Here is a 22,309-nt window from a genome sequence, read left to right on the forward strand (position 1 = left end):
GTAACAGGCCACGGAAACAGACTGCACACATGATGTCAAAATCAATAGATACAGGACAGATCTCTGGACAAACATCTTTCCTATGCTGCTAGCAAAGTCCACCTAACAGCCATTGTACTGCTAGCAAAGTCCACCTAACAGCCATTGTAGTGTACACAAGAGGCATACTAGGGAGAGGTTTCTTTACCACACCAGTAGTAGAACGCTTCCTAAAGGGAGCAAAGAAAGTAGCATCTGCAAGAAGCGTACCAATGCCTACATGGAAACAGAATGTAGTACTCACACAACTAATACATCACCCTTAGAGAAAGTGCAGATGTTCCTAACCCTGAAGAATGCGTTCCTCATCGCTGTTACCTCACTAAGGAGTGTCATCCAAATGCAAGCACCCACCACTCAGGAGCCGTATTTGCTGATACATTGGGACAAAGTAGTAATGAGGACAAACCCAAGGTTTACGCTGAAGGTGGTGTCTTAGTTCCATTTTAATTTAAAAAAAATGTTTTCTAACTGCCTAAAATACAAGCAGAAAGAGCATTGCACACACTAGATGTCCAAAGGCAAATATGTACTACTTTGAAAGGACAAGAGCCTGCAGGAAAGGACAGTTCTTTGTGTCCTTTGCATACGCAAGGGGATCCCTGGTCACCAAAGGAACTGTAGTGAAATGGATTGTACAGACAGTACAATATTGTTAAAATGCAGGAGGAGTAACCCTTACAGAAAAAACGCAGGTGCGTTAAACAAGGAAAAAAGGAGCAATCCTTCGCTTTTCTAGGCAGCGTAACATTAAAAGACATTTGCGCATCTGTTGTATGCTCATCTGACATACCTTCACAAAACATTACTGCATGAACATTCAAATCAACCTGGAGGCACAAGTGGGACAAAAAGTACTGGACCATTTGTTTGTAAACACTCTAAAGGGCCTAGCATGCCTACAGAAGAAAATACTTCTCTCTATTCAATGCACACCATATATCCAGAAATGAGTCACTCTAAAACGAAATGGTTACTTACTGGTAGAAGTGGTTTTACAACTTGAAGAATTCTCTGGATTCACATGTGACCCACCTCCACCAATGTATTTACAAAGTCAACTTGAGAACACTGACTTGTATAAAGGGAAACAAATCTGAAGATAGCGACTGTCAAGGGATTTCCATGGAATATGTCTGACGTCACATATGGAGGAGTTTAAACCCAAATGGTCGATGATGCTCACAAAAATGAGAGAGAAGGAAAACTATAAGGAGATATTCGAGACACAACCACTAGATGGCGGAATAATGCACAGCATGTGAATCCAGATAATTCTTCTAGCTGCAAAACTACTCCTACCTGTAAGTAACCATTTTTTCCACATGCTGTGCATTATTTTGCCATGTAATCGTTGGACCCGGAATTCTCTTCTCTTTTAGTTTCTTTTTAGGTAGGGCCTGCTAGACCGTGCATGTTCTATATGTTGTGATGCATATTGTGGCTTATCAATGACATAAAAGGGTCTGGAGCATACCCATTGCTTGCTGTTGGTTGGTTTTATGCTTCTCACTTGCCTGCATCTTAACAGTGTCCAAGCTTGTCAATTTTGTGTTTGTCCCTCCTATAGAGCATTTCCTCTATGCCATCTCTTTAACTGGTATATCTGCTACTGTGGCTTGCTTTGCAAGCACTAGTTTTCTCTTTTGTGTTAAGCACAACATGAAAGTATGTGTTTTCTAGCTGCTCCCTCATGTATTTCTCTCCTGTACACTCTTGTTGCTCTTTTACCTGTGTTCTTCTCATGGCCTCCCCACGACCTGCATGTGGCTTCCCCCATACTAGCACCCTCCTCCTTACCCACTTGTTCTCCCTGCTGACCTGCGCCCTCTGTGTTTCTTTCCCCAACCCCCTGTTGCTTCACCGCCCCACCGTTGTGTCCCTTACGCCTCCCTCTTGTCCTTTACGCCACCCTCCATTGTGTCCTTTATGCCTACCTACCACCCTCCACCATGTTCCTTACGCCTACCTCCCACCCTCTCCTTTTGCCAGCAGTGGGAGTTGGGACTCCTGTACACCTTTCTGCATCTCCCTCTCCTGCTCAAAGTACTGAGAAAGATCAAGAGACTTGGGCCCAAGTCATCCTAGTGGCTCCGGATAGTGCAAGGAGTGTGGTAACCAAAACGTCTGACCATGAGCACATATCCTCTGATTTATCTTCCCCTTGGCAAACAACTCCTGTTGCTGCAGCAGGGCAGTTTTTTTTCACCTGAGCCTGCACAACCTGTACCTACACACCGAGAGATTAATCAGCGACAGTTGATTGTTTTCAGGCTCCCTCCTAAAGTGGTTAGTGTCATCTTGGCAGCCAGGCGTCCATCTACCAAATTGGTTTATGCAGGATGCTGCATGAAATGTGGTGTTTGGTGGTGTTCCTGTGAAATTCCCCCATTTAGTGCAGAGTTATTGGATGTTCATCCTTGTCTTGACCCAGTGGTATGCCTTCTTTCCCAATTCTTGGAGAGAAATTGGATCTAGGTCTTAGTGTAACTTGTCATTGAAGCAATTAGGTAACAGATGTTCTTTCATAACACATTATAAAGCCCGTAATAGTCATGCACTCCACTGGCAGTTATTCACCCATCTAGTGTTTTCACTGAGTAGTCTACAAAATCAACCTAGGACTGGCCCTAATATCCCTAGTTAGCTGAGGAGGGGGGAGTTCATCCTTCTCATCTCGAACATCTTCCTCCTCAGCAGAGTGGTCCCTTGTGTACTCCGCCAAGAGCTCCAGGAGCTTGACCTTGGTAGGGTTGGAACTGTTTTTATCTTCAGTCTGCAGAGGGACCTTTATTCTCCCATCCCTAGATGGAGGTAAGGGGTGAGGTTGAGCTCCACAACAATTTCCCCTGAGCTGCTCATTATATTACAAAAAGTTGGGGATTGCTTTTAGGAACTAAAACTACTTCTAGTTACTAACCCCTGACTTAAAATAACTTTGAAATCTAAAAAAGGGAATGCTAAAGGGGACTTAAACAAAGGCCCTAGCAGGACTGTTTAAAAAAACAAAAATGTTGAAAGAATTGCCAAATATAAAAAATAAGTTTCTCAAGGCAATTTTAGAATTTATTTGTGTGATTAGGTATTGGTTGATTAGTCCAGCAAATGCAAAGTCATAGACCATCCTCCCCACCCCCACTGCCACCAATGTAGGAAGCTGTCTATGTATATACTATATCAAAAGGAGATATAGTGTGCCCAGAGTCCAGGGGTTCCCCAGAGGCTTAACAGAGGCTAAAGTAGATAATACTAATGCTCTCTTTTGTGGTAGTGTGGTTGAGCAGTTGGGCTTATCAGAGGCGAGTGCAAACCTTTTGTTGTACACACGGGGGCAATGACGCACACACTCAGACTTAACTCCAGGCCAATTAAATTATATAGAAAAATTGTTTTTGTTAGTTTATTTCTAGAACCACAAAATTCAGTTTGAAAATAAATACTGTTGCAAATATCTATTCAACATAGATATCAATGTAACTTTGTTTCACTTTAGCAAGTTAAAACTTTTTTGAGAAAACAGAGAATATCTATTTCAAAAGTGGACACAGTGCAATTTTTAGAAGCAGTTCCGGGAGAAGAAAAGAAAATACTGTTTTAGAGGTAAGTACCAGACTTAGTTTCAGTCTCCGGGGCGTTAGGATGTCCTTCAGTCTGGGTTCAAGTTAACCCCAAACACCCACGACCATCAACATGTGGCTGGCCGGGTGCAGAGGTCAAAATGGTTTCTGGTTTTACAATGGTCTACTATGGCGACTGGGGGCACTCAGAATCAGGCCTGCTTGCAGGTAAGTACCAGTGTCGTCTGGTGCAGACCTAGGGGGTTTAGAGGAGCACCGGAGGGGGGACCACAGATCAGCACCAGACACACACCCTCAGTGGTACAGGGCCAGCCCGGTGCAAACACAGCATCGGGCTCCCAATGCTTTCCTATGAGGGGACCCCGGGGGCCACAAGGATGCTGCAGGTGAAGTCTAGGGGGTTGGTTCCAGGAAAACCAGAGGCTGGACAAGGAGAGGGGGGGGGTCCCCCTTCTGGACGTTGCTGCACCAAAGGTAAGATTCCCCAAGGCTAGGGGTCTGTGGTTGCAGGGGTACCAATAGGTGTCAGGAATCTTTGTCCGGTACTGTCGTGTTTAGGTGAGGTCCACCTGTTTCAGGCAGCATGTGTCGTCGTGGTGAACTGGAGGAGTCAAACCGGGTGGGGGGGGGGGGGGGGGCACTTGCTCAGAATCGCCAGGGGACAAGCTCTAGTTGGTTGGGCCACCTAGACACAGGCTGTGGTCGACGGGTGGAGAGTGGACTGGACTTGAGGCTCTGGGATGGTTCTGGAGCCCTTTGCTGATCTTCTTTCTGGACAGGGCCACTGTTCCCATGGAGATCTTGATCCTGTGGGGTGAAGGCAGTCCTCTGGAGGCTTTTCAGAGGTCGCTGGTCCTGCAGGATGCATTGCCTTCTTTTTGCAGAGTTTCAGAAGCTCGAGACAGGCTGGTAGCACTGGGGCCAAGTCAGTTTGTGTCTTCAGTCTTCTCTGCTTAGGTTTCAGCTAAGCAGTCCTTCTTGACGTCTTGAAGTGGCCAGGAATCTGACGAGCTATGTTCAGAGGAGCTCTTAAATCCTGGAATTAGAGACGTTACAGGTGTCAGGGGGCAGTAGCCAATAGCTACTGTCCCTGAGGGTGACTACACCCTTCTGGTGTCCACTCCCTTTGGAGAGGAGGACACAGACCTAGTCCTTTTGGTCCCGGTCCTTCAAACCAAATGGGGGATTTTCCAAGGATAGAGTCACTTCAGCTTGGGACACCTTAGGGGTCGTCTCAGCTGCAGTGGTCACTCCTCCTTGTATTCCCTGACTTTCCCGCCAAACTTGCAGCCAAAAGTGGGGCTTTGTCCGAGGGGCTGGCATCCAGGCTAGCAGGAGTGTAACAAGCCTGAGACTTTGAGGCTCACCATCAGGTGTTACAATTCCTGCATGGGAGAGGCGTGAAGCTCCTCCACCCAGGACTGGCTTTGTTTATGACTTCTGAGAGCACGTAGGCTATCACCCCATGGCAGGGGTCTTGAAACTTGGTGGGGCACCAGACTCTGGCCAAAAGAAGCATTACACAGATAAGTGTTTTGTTTTAAACAGAAACATGTTATCGCATTTTAAAAAGGTAACAATACTTAACTGCAATGTTTAAATCTAGACATATTTAAACATTGCCATCTTTATAAAATATTTGTGAAAATTTATGAATTTTATTTTTCAACGGGGGGATGCAGCATTGAAAGTTTTAATACCACTGCCCCATGGGGTCAGAACCTTGTCTTTTAGTGGCAGACTGACACAGACCAGTCAGTCCTGCACTAAAGGATTGGGTAAAATACACAGGACATCTCTAAGATGCCCTCGGAGTGCATTTTCCAATAGATCCAAAACTCTCATCAGTGTGGGTTTATTATGCTGAGAAGTTTGATACCATACATCCTAGGCTTCAGTGCAGCCATTAGGGGGCTGTGGAGTTTGAAATGACACTCCCATCCCTTACAATGTCTAAGAATGGACTTAGACACTTTGTGGACATATTGCTCATGCAGATATGCCTTCACCTGTGATATAGTGCACCCTGCCTTATGGCTGTAAGGCCTGCTAGAGGGATGACTTACCTATTCCACAGACAGTGGTTTAGGGGCATGGTACCCTGAGAGGGGTGCCATGTCGACTTTGCCTTTTTCTACCCACCAGCTCACACTAGCTGCAGGGTCAGTGTGCATGTGCTAGATGAGGGGTCCCCCGTGGTGGCATAACACAAGCTGCAGCCCTTGGAGACCTTCCCTGGCCACAGGGCCCTTGGTACCAGGGGTACCATTTATAAGGAACTTAACTGTATGCCAATTTTAGAAAACAATGGTACCGTTTTTTTTGGAAAGAACACTGGTGCTGAGGCCTGGTTAGCACACTGTCAAGTTATCACCAGTATCAGGCAAAAAGTGGGGGGCAACCATCCCAACAAGGGCACTTTTCTACAGTTTGTCTTTAGCCTACCGAGGTCTTGATGTGGCAACAGCTGTAGGTACTTTCAGACTTCTCATGCTTACAGGAAGAGCCATCCCTCTTCAAGTCCCCCATTGTGATGTGTTTTTTGAAGAGGTTGACCCTTCATGTTCCCAACAACACACTCCCTGGATGGAGATTAGAAGGAAGCTGACATCACCTTGAGGAGGTGGCGCATATGGGAGCCTAGTGTCACATCCGGGATGGATCTAACACAGCTGCATGAGATCACCTATAGATACTTGAGGGAGTTTCTGTCATGCGACTGGGGAAATTCACATGGTGAGAAATCTGCAGTTAGTCTAAGAGAAGAGGTATGATCGAAGGAAAGTAAAATTTTTCCAGTGCAAATGTAAAATTGAAGTTAATTACCACAGTACATCACAATTGACCAAAGGAAAAACAGTCTACTGCCTCACGAATTGCATGTTACAATTGTCTCACACAGGAAAATCTCTCTCCTAAAAATCAGGAGTCTTCTGGAGTGAGATTTTACCTTCTATATTAGTGTAACAACTTGCTTCCTTGTTTTGGTAAAATACTTTTTTAAGCTAGTTTGCATTAAAAATGCAATTGCAAAAAAAATCATGCATGCACATGAGCAGTTTTTAATCTGCTATGTGTTACCATTGTTGAGGGAAAGGCTTCATTAACCACTTGAGACTTTGCCTCCTGTTAGTCTTGGACTCCACCACCATACGATGGTGGTAATGCATATATTTACACACTAATCACCTTAAAAAATGTACTCTAGTGGGTAAATATGCAGAGATTTAGTACTGACAAAGCACACTTATTTACTAGTTAACATACTTAAGAATGAGATTGGAGTAAAAAAAAAAAATATATATATATATCCTCCAAAGAGTTCTCTCGGAGATAAAGGAAAGTAAGACTGCCGGTGAGGCGAGAAAAGGAGGGCAATAGTAACATTCTCCATTCACTTGATCAGTGGACACAGTCCTCAACAATAGCAGACTTGCTACAAGCCAAAAAGCGGGGTTGGGGGACAAGAAGATGTTTAAAAAAAAAAAAAAAGGGGGGGTTCCTACTCCTCATCAGAGGGGACAGAGTATTGTGGGTGGGTATCTGTAGATAAGCAAAACACATTGATTACAAGTCAGTGCAGTTCTTAAGTGGAAGAATAGGATGGCCAGTCTGTTCTAACGGAAAGCATATTGTCCTTTTCCTATTTTGGGTAATTCCTGTTGTGCACGATAGAATCTAACTTCTCTTGTGTGGCGTTCAATATTCCTTGCTGATCATGTGGCATCATTAACTGGCCAAAAAAAAAATCTTCAGTGGTGAAAGTAAAGCGACTGATTCATCTTTTTATATTCGAAGACAAACTTCTTTTTGGGCTGTTGTGAGGATGAACAATAACGCGTGATCGTTAAGGTCTTCCGCTAGATGAAAAAAAAAAAAAAAACACCTGCTGAGGTTGTTTATAAGGATACATAAAAAGTCCAACTCGAGTAAATGGAAACCGTGCAGCATTTTTCTTTAAAACAAGTACCAGTGTATTTCTCTAAAACAAATTTACCCATTCTCTTTATGCATGGTATGAAAAGAAATGTTCTGCGGCCGGTGTACAGCATAGATGAAACAGAACTGGACACAACCCAAACATGTCACTGACATATAGCCAAAATGTTAAACAGACACAAAGCAAAATGTACATAATATTACAATTAAAACGCTCATCACCCTAATGAAACGAAGAAAATGAGCTGAACTCGGGAAAACGGTTTCATCTTTAGAGGGGCCGGTTCTCAGGGCACAGCCGAGGTCGATGTCTTTTGCAGACGGGCTGTTTTGCTTTGATTGTTGCACTGTTGAGCTCTCAGAAATGGACTAAATTGTGTGTCCTACTGAGAGAGATTGAGATTGATTTCTTTTTTTTTTTAATGTATTTATTTATTTATTTTTTCACCTCTCATCCCCAAAAGCTTGCCTTTGTCCTGGACATGACCATCTGCATATACATTGTTCCAAAGCCTCTGCCCACCAGTGCACTTTACTGCAAGAGATTTTTCCTGCAAAGTAGAATTATAATTGTTTGTCCTAAACATTAGAGGACGTGTGTGGGATCTCCGAGCAAAGCAAAAAAAGCACCCTCATATAGAGTATATCCATATGTTGTAGCTGATTCAGAGCTGTATTGATTTTTTCTTTTTAAATGGCCAAATTTGGGAAACTAGTACATAAAACCAACCTTTCAGCATAATTATAAACCACTTGCTCCAATGTTCTTTAAAGCTTTTAGAAATGAAGTAAAAGAAAACCAGAGAGGCACATAGAAAAAGTAGAGCCATGTAAAGTTGAAAATAAGATGCTGTCCTTTTGAGGATGGACCAGCAGTTTCACACTCGTATCGTGCCTTGAATAGGCAGTTGATCTAGGGCAATATTTATTTTGTCGGCTTCTCAACTGAGAATTTTTAAGACAATGTTCTTAAAAGCCAGGATTTCCTTTCTGGGTGATGCAAACTGGGGAGGAGGGATGGTTATATATGAGGTCAGTTAAGATTCCAAAAATGCAGAACTTGAATAACAAGTAACTCTACCTTCTGTATTGTAGGTTACTCATTTTAAGTCCTGGACATTTAACAAGAATTGCAAGCTCATCCCAGTATTCATTTTGAAAATACCAGAATTCTGTGCATGATGGTAGACCGTATAGTAAAGCTAGTGTGTGACCTATTTGAATAGTTTTTTCCGAGTAGCTTGACCCAACAGTTTCTCTTTTTTTATATATAAAAAAAATAATGACCAAACATCCACAACTCAATAAATCTGGCCTTAGAAAGACTACAGTGGATTGCTATGCATATAGAGATACAATGCGTTTTTACCATTTACTGTGGTTTTTATATATGGTAAAACAAGTGTTCTGGGATTCTGCATAAAAGTAAGACTCTTCTTATGTTCATGACTTAAATGCTTTTGTTTTTTGCCTGTAGTGCGGTCTATGCAGACTGAAAGCTAATTAGTCCAATTTCCTTTAAACTCACTTCTTGTGTAGGTATTTTAGCTTATCCAAAATTTTCTGACCGGTGTACCTTTTCTTTACGCGTTTCCATTCGCATTCATTCTTTCATAACATCATCCCTTTCTGTTGCTAGTAAATGTTAAAAAAAAAACACAGACTGTTTTGTCTGCTGACATGGGTTTTGCGCTACTAAGTTGTGGAAAACTTGTCAAAAGATGTCATTCAGGCGCAAGACTAAAAAAAATCACCTCCAGTCATTACTCCATATATCCTACCACGCGGAGTTCCAGTCCTGACGTCTGTGAGGCAGCAACGTGGGTATCATTGCACACGTTCACCAAACACTACTTACTACCTACAGAGTCTGGTCCGAAGGGTTGGGTATTTTGCCAGTTTGGTCCTGCAGGACCTCCTAGTATGAGCCTGGTTTGCAGACCCACCTTTTGGGATGGTATAGCTTGATTATCTATTCTCGGGTAAGGAATCTGCAACTAGAAGTCTCTATCCGATGAACAATATACTTATTTTCGGTAAAGCATTATCTGGTAGAGACACATTCTAGTTGCGGATTCTTAGCTGACCCACCCATCCTCCCAGCTCTGCGAACTGATTTCTAGGGACAGGGACTTCCTTTTCAGGGTTCTAGTTCTGGCGCACTAGTGGTCAGTGTTCTTCATGGCGCCACGCTACTGGTGTCGAAAGTCATGAAAAGAAACTGATGTCAGCATGCCGGGGTGGAACATATTTAGGTCCTGCAATCTCATTCAGGTCAGCACGATGCCGACGACAGACACGCAGCTGACTGATGCAGCCTAACGTTTCACAGAGGTGCTGCTAGAGAAACATTTCCGGATCCAGACTGACACCTGGGGAAAATTCTAAGTAGTGGAATCTGCAACTGGAATATGTCTCTATCAGATGTGTTACCGACGGTAAGTAATTTGTTCATCACAAGACACATTTTTCAACTTTCCCCATACTTTCTCAAGCTTTTAAATCTCCAGAGATTGGTACTTAAGTTTCTCCTATCCACCTAGTGTGGCTTGAATGCTGCCTTGTGGCTCAAACGTGCTGCCTGTACCTGCCATCCACCAAAGTGTAAGCATGTAGCTATCTGTTTCTCATACACTGAGGCAGACCACTGTCTGACTCCCATCCATGGGTTTTCTTCCTTTTCCATAGTTGGGGGAACCAAGAGCTTTTATAAAAAAAAAATATATACATACATTTTCTTGTAATCCTAGTTCAGCACCGTGGCGATCTTCACTGACTTCTTGAATATCACACTTTTGGTTTTTTTTAAAACACATAATGGAAAAAAGCGTTGATTAGAAAATGGTAAATCAAAATGTAAACAATAACTCCTAAGTGAACTACCCCTCAGAGGTATAAGAGCAGTCTCCTTAGGGATAGCCTGAAGACTTAAAGGCAGTATTTTTTCCTGGTCATGGAGCATGACGCCCATCTGCTCATTATTTTATGCAACAAAAAAAAAAAAGCCCTGCAGACGAAATTTCTAACACCAATTTTGTCAGAAAGCTGTTCAGCTTTCTTTAAGAAAAGAAGAAAGATAGGCATGTGTATATTTGTGAGAAGAAATTCTGTTTATGAATATTTACATTTGGAAAGGCTCAAAAGCATAGAGGACAGACCAGAGTCCCAATGATCTGGTGAAAACCAGGAGCACCACAGGAAAGAAAGAACATTAGGGTCCATCAGCTATCAAAATTGCTTTATTTAGATTACATTTGTAAGATTTAGCAATCATCCTCAAACATTTGTGTGATACATAGATGCCTGAGTTGTTTCAACAGTCTCCCTGGTGGAAGTACAGGCAGCCATCTTACATATCTTTAAAAGTGATTGCCTTTGGTTCATCTGTTGCACCTGCACAAAAGTACTATCAGAACCCAGGAATAATCGTCTGATACACTAAAAAAACATTTAAGTTTGTCCTCATGAAAATTCAGTAAATACAAGTTGGAACAATATTTTTCCGAGTAGTCTGTTGATTTGTAGTATTTGTTTTGTGTTCTATAGGCTTAAGTTTAAGGCACTTGAAGCGTGTAGCTACTCATCTGAGTGCCCCGGCACTCAAGGTTAATTGGCCAAAAGTCCTGCAGTAGGAGTAACTCAAAAAGCAACGTTAAATAGCTGGGTTTTTAAATGACGTTTAAAGGAATCAACCTCCTTAATGGCACAAAGATGTAACGTAAGAGCATTCCACCCAGCCACAGCCAGGGCAGAGAAAGAAGTCTCCTCTTTGTTTTACGCACTGTCACCAGCAATCCACTGGTTGAGCGTAAAACTCTAGATGGCTGATAATGGGAGAGTTTCTTGATTAGATAAGTGGGTCCAAGGCCATAGAAAGCTCTATATGAGAACACCAGCCCCTTGAACCTCACTCTTTCCCGAATAGGCAGCCAATGCAGCTCCTTGAAGTGGGCCTAACAGAGCTGTACCTCAGTGTTACACAAGAGCTGTGCTGCAGCGTTCTGCACCAGTTGGTGCCTCTTACGTTGGTACATAGAAAGACCCCAGTATAGTGCATTAGCATAGTCCGTACATGAGGTAATGAGTGCATGGACCACCGTCTTCTGACAAGAAGTCAGGAAAAAGAAATACCTGAGAAACCGGAAAAGACAAACATAATGCAACCACGCTTTCTACCCGAGGTTTAAAGGACAGATTATTATCAAAATTCACTCCAGATGCCGGACAACTTTGGCCGGAGTAGGAGGAGAAGGTGCAGAGCTAGACCAAACTTCACAGCCCTACAATGGGGGTGTGAGGAGAAAGGGGGTTCACAAAGACCAGAACTTCTGTATTACTCGTGTTACACTGGAGATTACCTAAAAGCATCCACAGCTGACGGACACACTTCAGATTTATAATGGGTAATAGAGACATTACAATCCCACGTTAAAAGGATCTGTGTGTCATTGTAGGAGATGACCTGCACCCCAAAGGGTTCCATCAGGGTGGCAAAAGGGGACATAAAGACATTAAATAGTGTTGGACTCGAGGCAGAACCCTGAGGAACTCCAAACCTAAGAGTTTTGGAGTCCGATGCATAAGGTGGCATCCACCTAGATTGGCATCTGTTTGATAGATAAAAACCCAACAAGGCCAAACCGGTTCCACCTACCCCTATATCCTGCAGGCAATGCATCAGAATCAGGTGTGAAACCGTATTGAATGCTGCAGAGAGGTCCAATAACTGAGGAATAACATTTGTACCATTGTCTAGAGCCAGTTTAATGGTGTCGGAAACTTCCACCAACTTGGATTCAGTACTGTAGCCTGGGCAGAATCCTGATTCACTTGGATGTAACAGCCTGTAGGTCTCAAGATAACTGGAGAGTTGGGCATTGACCAGTTTTTCAAGGATCTTAGAAAAGGCAGGCAGGAGAGGAATAGACCTCGAACTTGCCATGAGAGCTTTGTCCACCAAGGTTTTATTATATTTTTAGTGGAATTAATTTCGCATTCTTCCACCACCTGGGGACAGTGGCTTGGCGGAGTGAGCTATTCAACAGAGGACCAGACTTGCAAGCTTTAAGGGCTTTCATAGAATCTTCGAAAGAGATGCAGATAAACTCTGTCAAGGAGCAGGGATGAGCAATAGGAGCAATTAAAGGCTGGACCTCCATCCCTATGTCCTCATTACTGTTAATAGCTGCAAACACCTGGAGATCTGCTGACCCAGCAGCATCCGTGCAATCAGTTGTTCCTGCATCCTTTAAGGTTTCAACAATGCTTAGAATCTTATGCTCAAAGAAGTCAGAGAGCGAAGTTTCAGGGAGGCTGTCACAGATTGAAAAAGGGCTGAAGGACTTACAAACTTTGCTAGTTCCAATAAGAAATAAAAAATTACAACAATTTCATCAGCTACGTTGTTTGCTTGAGCCTTTTTATTTCTTGATGGTAAGAGCCCAGCTCAATTGTATACTGCTTTGTCTGCAGGCAGATCACGCTTACGCTATGCTCTTTCAAGTTTTCTGCAATGTTGCTGATTTAACCTAAGCTCCTCATTTAATCAAGGGGCTGAGGGACATCTCAAATCCCCATACTTAATGGGATACACCTGAAACCCCCCCCCCCCCCCCCCTCCCCCCAGCTTTGTCTCACTTGCGATAAGGCAAAGAAGGGCTTAGCCCTCTGCCACTGGGGCCATACTTCAGAGATCAATGAAAATGAACAGTTGAATGATCCAACCAGATGTTGCATAGGACCTCTGCAACCGTTTGAAAAAACTGGTTTTAGTAGATGACATGCATAACGAGTGGGCTTTTCCGCAAATTGTTTTAGATTCCAGACTGACATAATGACTAAAAGAAGGCTGGCCTGATTGCCCTCGGGAGTGTCGAGATGAATATTGAGGTAGCCTAACACAGAAAAGTTGGAATATTTTGAAAGGTAATTGGACAAACATTCATCCGTGTGGACAAAAATACAGTAGCCGGACCAGGTGGACAATAGATTAACACATCGGCTACCAACTTATTTGCTACGGGAAAAAGGCAAAAGCCAACCGATTCAGCTCCCTGGAGCTCAGGGATCACAAATTGAGTGATCTTTAGGGGTGTATGTGTACATACATACGTGTGTCTGTGTGCACATATATTAAACATAATATAATATAACATTTTTATATATGCCATGGTATTGAAAAGTGTTTCAATAACTTTATTTAGAGCAACTGTAATAATAGACATACATTTATTACTATAGTGTAAAGATCAAAGTGTATTATTACGGTATTGTAAACATACTATTAATTGCCTTACAAATTACATGCAACAGTTACTTTGCCCCTGGAAAGGAATCTACTGATAGACAGTAGGCCACTTCAAACTGAAGAATCCTGGTTTTGGTTACATACATGTTGTTAAAACAACCATGCAGGAAAAAAATGTCAAGGGACTAACCATATATGCAGAGTATAATCTATCACCATTTTTGAGGGGAGGGCAATGGGCATCATGACACTTTTGATGCTTCACCTCTTGTGAGTTAAGGCCCCTTGTCTCGCTCGCCAATGGCTATGAATAGTAGAATACACTCTGCTCATCTGCATGCATTCATATATTGTTTTGGAATGCTGAACAATATATGCAGATGTCAGTGAAGATTTTTATGAACTAATTTTTCCTTCTTAGTTCCAGCCGCTTTGCGACCCATGTTTGCTTCCAGTCCCATTCGTGTTTCTTACAAATGAAAATGTTGACTGCAACCTTCCCCTTTCAAGATCTGTCGGTTGCAAGCGCAGGGGACGCCATTGTGTGTTCACTCCTTCCCTGTGGATCAATAACTGGTTCTCCATCCTCTTTGAATTTTCAAAGTGCACTGGAATTCTCTCAACCCCCCGCCCCCCTTTTTTTTTTTTTTTTTTTTTAATTACAAGATCCAGTGGCGGATGACAGGACACCAAGTTGAGGTTTTTGCACTTTAAAAAAACACCAAGTACACCCTGAAATGTTACAGATTTCTTTCTCTTTCTCTTCATGGCATCTCTGTCCCATGAACCTACACCAGTACACTCATTAAATAACTTGCCAATGAGGACTCGTGTCATTTAAAGCAAGCATGTAAACCTGCTTGTTGAAGTATCTTAAATCTTGAAGGTGCAAGTGCCTTCAGTATGTGTGTATATCATTCTAAGCGCCTTACTTTACCCACACCTGTGAATATAGAAGTGATTGCTCTGTTTGGACATTTTGTTTATCACTTTACTCTTGTCACAATGCATGTGAGTTTCAAACCGCCTGCGCCTCCCGGAAGTAAGCTTTGACTGCTCACCGTTATTCCCTCCAGAGTCAAATGCCTAGAGGACGTTTTTGTGACCTTGGGACATAAGTGGTAAATAACAATCCCCCCTGTGGATATTGGCTATTAACCACTTATTGTTTTAGGTCCCCAAAAAAGATGCCTCACAAATACTCATTTGCTTGAGGTATTCTACACATGTTTCATGCATACTTTGCTCAACTTGTCTTTCCTACAGGCTACATGTAATCTATTTCCCCCACCCCCCCAAAGTTCTCCACACTTCAACAGGCATCCCATCTTTTTGGCTCACAAAAGTTAAACCCAAAAATCTGGTTGCCTGACATTTGTCACCTCTCGTTTCATATATTTCTTTTTTTTAAACTCTGCAGTGGGGAGCGGAAATGGTATGTGCTCCATGGTGCTGTGCTTGAAGGCAGTAGTTATATCTCCCTCTGGTAAAATCTAATTATAGATACGTTTTTATGCCCTTAGGTTGTTTCTTTCTTGGGGAGCCTCATCTTCCCTGAGATGGAAAGAGAAGTTTTTCTTCAAAAAGGAGGCTATGTTTGTTTTTCACCCATATAATCTTGAGATGAACTATTACTTTTTTTCTGCTTAATTACTTAATGGATGTACGAAAGTACCGTCTTTCTTGGCGTGGTTGCCCACATTTTCTGCCTGTTGTCAGTGTGTTTGGCTGTGCTCACTGGGATCCTGCTAACCAGGATCCTAGTGGTTATGCTTTTTCCCTCAAACTTGGTTACTTACACCCCACATTTGTCACACTGGTGCCCCCATGTAAGTGCCTAGTATATGGTACCCAGGGCATTAGGGTACCAGGGGATCCCCATTGGCTACAGCATGGGGAGCCCTCTGCAGGCCTGCCATTGCAGCCTGCATGAAAGGGTGCATGCAACCATTTCACTATAGTTCACTGTAAGTCACCCTGTGGCAAGCCATCCTAGCCCAGAGGGCCTGGTGCAAGTACCTGTGTGTAAGGGCACACCTGCACTAGCAGAGGTGCTTTCACGAACTCCAGTTCTGTATGTTCTGGACTTTGTGAGCGCTGGGACGCCATTTTATGCATGTACTGGACAAGCTACATAATGGTAACCCCCGAACCTAGGCATGTTTGGTCTCAAAATCTGTGGGCTCCTTAGAGGACCCCCAGCATTGTTAAAATCAGTCTTACAGGGTTTTCCGGGTAGCCCAGCTGCTGCCACTCTTCAGACAGGTTTCTGCCCTCCTGCTGCTTGATTTGATCAAGCCCAGGAAGGCAGGACAAAGGATTTCTTTTGGGAGTGAGAGGTAACACCCCTCTCCCTTTGGAAATAGGTGTGACTGGCTTGCGAGGGGTAGCCTCCCTAAGCCACTGGTATGCTTTGAAGGGCACATGTGGTGCCCTCCATGCATAAACCAGTCTACACCGATTCAGGGACCTCCAGGCCCTGCTCTGGTGAGAAACTGGACAATGGAAGAGGAGTGACCACTCCCCTGTCCATCACCACCCCAGGGGTGGTGCCCGCAGTTTCTCCAGAGGGTCCCTGGGTTCTGCCATCTTGAATTCAAGGTTGGCAGGGACCTCTGGGAGCATCAGAGCCCCCTCCTGATAGGTGGTCACCTGGCTAGGTGACCAATCCCCCTTTCAGGGCTATTTAGGGTCTCTCCCGTGGGTGCGTCCTCAGATTTGGCTTGCAAGATTCCAGCAGGACTCCTCTGCAACCTCTACTTCTAGCCACTGGAACTGTGACTGGACCCTCCAAGTACTGACAATCTGATCCAGACTCTGCTTGCAACATTGCTTCCACGGCTCCTTCCAGCCTCTGCAACATTTCATCGGTTGTGCATCCTCTGGGGGCAGCAAGTCTTCAGTCTGCATGAGAAGGAAGAAGGAATCTACCTTGGAGTGAAGGAGTCACTCCCCTGCATCCGCAGGCACCAACTGCAACAACGACTAGCTGTGTGGATCTGCTCTCATATTGAGCTGAGTGGATCCTTCATCAAGGGTGATGGTCCGAGTAGTCCTCTTGGTCCTCTCTGCCAGCTGTCAAACTTTGGTGGAGGTACGTCCTTGCCTTCCCACTCAGGACAGTACCCCTGTGCACTGCATCTCTTGCGGCTACCAAGGCTTGTTTGTATCTCCTCCAAGGGCTCTTCAAGCTCTGTGTAGCCCCATCCCCCAGCTCTCCAGTTGTGCTGCGTTGGCTCCTCTGCAACTCCTGGTTCCTCGTCCAATGAGTCTCCTGTGGGGGCTGCCTCTTCTTGGACTCTTTGCCTTGCTGAGTGTCCCTTTAGGACCCCCCCCCTGTGGGTTAAGCCCTCCTGGATCTTGCTGGTCCCTGGCAGCCTCACTTCTGCTTCACTGCGACTTCTGCCTGTGCCAAGGCTTGTTGGTGGCTTTTTCACGCCACTGACCAACTGTAATCATCCATCAGACGTGGGACGTCGACTGCATCCTCCAGCAACACTTCACCTGCTCCAGGGCTGCATTCCTGACTGTCTTCATCCTACCGTCGACCAATTCCTACAACCACAGCTGAGTGGGTAGTAGCTCCTGCTCCCCCAAGACTATTCTGTGACTTCTGGACTTGGCCCACTTCTTCCGGAATCCACCGCTGGTTTCTTGCAGTCTTGTCTGGGTGTTGCATTTTCTTCTTTTTCGTCCTTTCGGGTGGTTTGGGTAAAATTCAGTAACTTACTTGCCTCCTTTCTTCCTGGTCACTAGGGGGCACTGTGGTATTTGGGGTTTCGTAGTTCTCCTTGCTCCCCTCTACACATTCCACTTACCTAGGTAGGGGTCCTGCATTCGTAATCCATTTTTTTAAGTATATGGTTTGGGCTCCCCCTAGGGTCACTATTGTCGGTTTACATTTGCACTGTTTTCTATTGCTTTCTATTCCTATTTCTGATTAGTAGTGTACATATCTAGTGTGTTACATACCTCCTATTGGAGGGTTGCCTCTCTAGTATTTTTTGGTAAGTGTTACTAAAATAAAGTACCTTTATTTTTGTAACAGTGTTTTCTTTCGTGTGTGCAAGTGCTGCGTGACTACAGTGGTATTGCATGAGCTTTGCATGTCTCCTGCTCATCCACAGCTACCTCTAGAGAGCCCTATTTCTAGACACTGCCTACACTACACTAATAGGAGATACCTGGACCTGGAATAATGTATAAGTACCTTAGGTACCCACCACACACCAGGCCAGCTTCCTACAATGGAATAATGCAACTGGTGGCGATCTGTATGGAAATGTCTTAAGCTGGTTTTACGAGGATTATGCTATTCATATAACCTGTCGATCAGGCTAGGTAATTGTAGAATTTCATTTGAATTGGACGGATTGAAAATCATCCCAAATTGTGTATATTAATGAAGCGACTGTAACATCACCTCCCCCATAGCATCTTGTTCATCCTCTTTAACCAAACCTTATGGATTTAGTTTTGCCTGAATACACTGTTTCTTTAATGGCTTCACATTTTTCGAGTCTATTAGGAATTGCATGTTTTGTATCATCCGCATGTACATGAATTTTGTCAAACATGGGTATAAATCTATATTTGAACATGTAGGTCATTAGGATATAAAGAGTAGAGTGATGCTCCCTTGGTCATTATTATGACAGAGATGCATATTGTCTTGCTACCCAGATGCTATGCATAATGACAATATATATTGCTAGGCAGATAAACCTTCACTGCTCTTTGCCTAAACCTATATTGTAGATAGCAGTGTAATAGTGCATAAACCCTTTTTGTGTAGGGCTCAAATAATTTTTAAAATGGTGGTAATCAACAGCTCGTACATCTATCAGCTAGCTTTATTTGATATAATGGGGATTCAGGTTACAATAATAAAAAATAAACTTTGCATCAAATGACACATTCATGCATTATACGTTCCTACCATAAATATCTATGCCAAACTTTAAAAAAAAAAAGTGTTCGTCGTGATTTCTAATTCACATGACCTGCCTACATTCATTTGAGCAGGTGTTCAAAAGTGAAGAAAATGGACACATCATGAAGCAGTGATATTACTTTCTTTCCAAAGTTTAATACAGATTAATCAGCTTATATGTTTTCATTGTGGAACATTAGAGCAAAAGCATTAATCACAAAACGGTTATCATGTTTCTCACATCCTTTTGTTAATTATGTGACAAGTTGACAAAGAGCTTAATTCACATGAGCAAATTTGCAATTTCCTTGTTTTGTCTGTCCCTTTTGGAAACTTGCACTTGTGCCTAGTAGCTATTGACATACATAAATGTAAACAAATTCTAGTTAACACCTTTAATTCTTTGTGTAATGCAAATGACATTGACTTGTGTATTAAAACATCTTTCTTTTGTTCTGTTTTTTCCTCTCTTAGATACTGGTAACATGTGCCAAACGTCCACTGCTGTTACAACGCCAGTGACTCTTACTTCTCCATTCAATATAACCTCCTCAATTGCCGCTTCAGGCACAATGACGAACCCAGTCACAGTAGCAGCTGCTATGAGCATGAGGAGCCCAGTAAATGTGTCCAATTTAGCCTCGCAGATGAATTTAGGGCACCCTGTTGCTATTACAACTCCGTTATCCATGGCCTCTTCTTTATCTCTTGCTTCAGGAGTGAATTTATCTACCCCCGTCACATCTCCAATGAATTTAGGACACCCAGTTACAATAACTTCTCCTATGAACCTGCCAACTCCAATGTCATTGGCTGGCCCATTGAATATAGCAATGAGACCGGTCGAGAGCATGCCCTTCCTTTCCCAAGCTTTACCCTCGTCACCTCCCTGGTAAATAATCTTTAGGCAGTATTAGCGTTAATCAGCAACACTTTGCCAGCAAATTGACAAAAAGAGAGCAGTTAGTAGAAATGTATGACCAGGCATCTGGAAAATTTTACTGTTTAATAAAACAGATTAGCAGCTTTCTCCTAATAAGTCGGTTATTGTTCAGAACTGGAGATGCAAGCTATGTTCACAAGGGCAGTAGATGGTTTAATGCCAGAAAGCTTCCTAAGCATTTGCTTACTATTTCACCTTGGCAAATCAACTCAAAATAATGTGCAGAAAAACACTAGCCAGTCCCTTCATAATCACTTTTTCAATTGATGATTATTTGATATGTCATTTCTGAATACCACATTTCAGAGCTAGTGTCATATCTCATCAGTTTGGTGTATTTTTATTTTTTATTTTAAGGAAATGCATTATATTGAAACATATTAAAATGCATTTCAGAGAATATGTATTTTACCTTGGGAATATGTTAAGTTCAGGCAGAATTCCCTATGGGAAAGGCAATACCAGCTCTGATATGCAAAGCATATGATAATTTATCGTCCGTACTTCATTTACATATGATAGGGATTGTGACCTGATATTTGAAATTGTAAATATATTGCTCAACATATTACCCTAAGGGAGTATTAGCATTGTAGTCAATATGTTTTAATCTGTTTGTGTTTTGGAAAGAAAACAAGGTAAAAGAAGCTGAAACAGGAGTCATGGAAATGTGTGCACGCTCATGGGTTCCTGATCACCTTGGAGTACAAGTTGCATAGTGAAAACAAATGCTTCAGAACTGTCATGGAATCATTGCCGTCAATTCAGAAAAGGGCAGAAGCTCTTGGACAAGAAGGATTGAATCTCTCCCATTGTCGAACCCGTTTATGTTGCAACGGGTGACGTGTTAGCTGTTTATTACAAAGTTTGTCTTCTACTAAATTGTATACAGTTTTTTTTTTTTTTTTTTTTTTATTCTAACCACTAACTAGGTTGTGTGACCCTGCAGAACAAGTCAAAAGCGTCTTTGCTTTGTTTTTATTTTTCCCTAACCCTAAATCAAGTGTTGTGAAAGGTTTTGATTTTTGTAAATATTTATGAACTTCCACATTTTTACTTGTTTCTTTAACACATTTCTGTCCAATTTTGTGGATTAATATTTTAGCTGGCAGTTGGAAACACAACTGCCTCCCGGGATTGTACCCTGATGGCACTTGCGCGCGGGGATCGTGGGGGGGGGAGGGGTGGATCACACTTGTAGACATCAGGAACCATGTTCTTTTTTTATTGTGTAATCCTAGCAGAATGTTATTTGTATGATAGAAAAAAGAAACCAAAATGTAGACAACAGATTTGCTTTTAGACCATCATGTGACATTAACTTTTTTTAAACATTGTGTTTAAATACATCTAAACAAAGACTCTACATTTTGAAAAAACTTTTAAACAAATTACATTTTTTATTATAACAAAACTTGAACTGCAGAAGCAAGCAGATGCGTCTGAAAGGTTAAAAATTGGGGGAGGGGACTATTCCAATAAAACGGTATTTGGTCCTTCCCCGAGGGTCAGTATAAACAACAAGCGCCTATCTTTGCTATTGCAGAAGATGGACAGGCAGATCATTAGATACAAACAGTACTAGGGGCTTGGACTATGTAATAGAATTAAGTGTAAAAATAATTTTATAAATGACCTTTTGTACTCTAGGACATTAAACTGTACAAGTTTTGTATATATAAAAAGCTTAGGAACTTTCTGTGTAGCAGAAAGCAACACATTCCTACACTTTTAATGTATATGTTTGTTATAATGTCCATGTAAGCATATGCCCCATGTTTGTGCCTTTTAATTAGTTTGTCTCAATAAACAAAAATGTAGAGAAACATGTAGCAATTAATTTATGATTATTGATTAACAGTATGTAATTTGGTGTATATATCTTTTCTAGTACTTCATAGTATGTCTTGACTGCTGGAAAAGCTAGGTAAGATGTTCTAAAACCAGAAGTATTGTTTGTAGGGGTGGGATATCATTCTTCATCCTTTGCAAGTAAATGTTTTTGTAATGGAAGCCTTGATTGTACAGCATAGACTTATATTAAAAAATATTAGTACAGTGAACACTGGTTAGTATTTATTTTTCAAAATATTGCTTGCCTTGTTTTTCTATGTACATGTAGCTTAGATTTGATATTAACTATGTTTTCTTTTTAATGTTTTCACATCCCTTTGCATAAAATGATAATAGCTTCACTAACATTAGCAAAGAGGTTAATCTGACGGTATCAATATTGTGTTCCTAGGAAATATTTGTACGCCTGTGTCTCATTTTTAATTTGTGGGATGTTCCAGGACCAGATTTAGTCATTGGCTGTTTTCACTTACAAATGTTGTCATGGATTCAGCTTGTGTTCTACATTCAAAAACATAGTGTTCGATGGCATCTGTCGCTGTAGATACACATGTTCTGCATTAGCTCGCCATCTGGTGTTGGGTCGGAGTGTTACAAGTTGTTTTTCTTCGAAGAAGTGTTTTCGAGTCACGGGACCGAGTGACTCCTCCTTCTGTGCTCATTGCGCATGGGCGTCGACTCCATCTTCGATTGTTTTCTTTCCGCCATCGGGTTCGGACGTGTTCCTGTCGCTCCGAGTTTCGGAACGGAAAGATAGCTGAAAACGGAAGATTTTT

At 42.5% G+C, this 22,309-nt stretch overlaps 1 protein-coding gene across 12 annotated transcripts in view; it reads left to right on the forward strand.

Annotated features, from left to right (window-relative positions):
* The window catches only part of VEZF1 (vascular endothelial zinc finger 1), a 167,747-nt gene extending 146,005 nt beyond the window's left edge, over positions 1-21,742 (forward strand). For all 12 annotated transcript variants that reach the window (XM_069226598.1, XM_069226600.1, XM_069226603.1 and 9 more), the window contains one exon: positions 19,211-21,742. In XM_069226598.1, the coding sequence (XP_069082699.1) occupies positions 19,211-19,632 (422 nt within the window). In that variant the 3' untranslated portion in view covers positions 19,633-21,742. The remainder of the gene's footprint in view (positions 1-19,210) is intronic.
* Positions 21,743-22,309: the final 567 nt, after the last annotated feature.

This window comes from Pleurodeles waltl, chromosome 3_2 (genome assembly GCF_031143425.1).
Source record: "Pleurodeles waltl isolate 20211129_DDA chromosome 3_2, aPleWal1.hap1.20221129, whole genome shotgun sequence".
Classification (NCBI taxonomy): Eukaryota; Metazoa; Chordata; class Amphibia; order Caudata; family Salamandridae; genus Pleurodeles; species Pleurodeles waltl.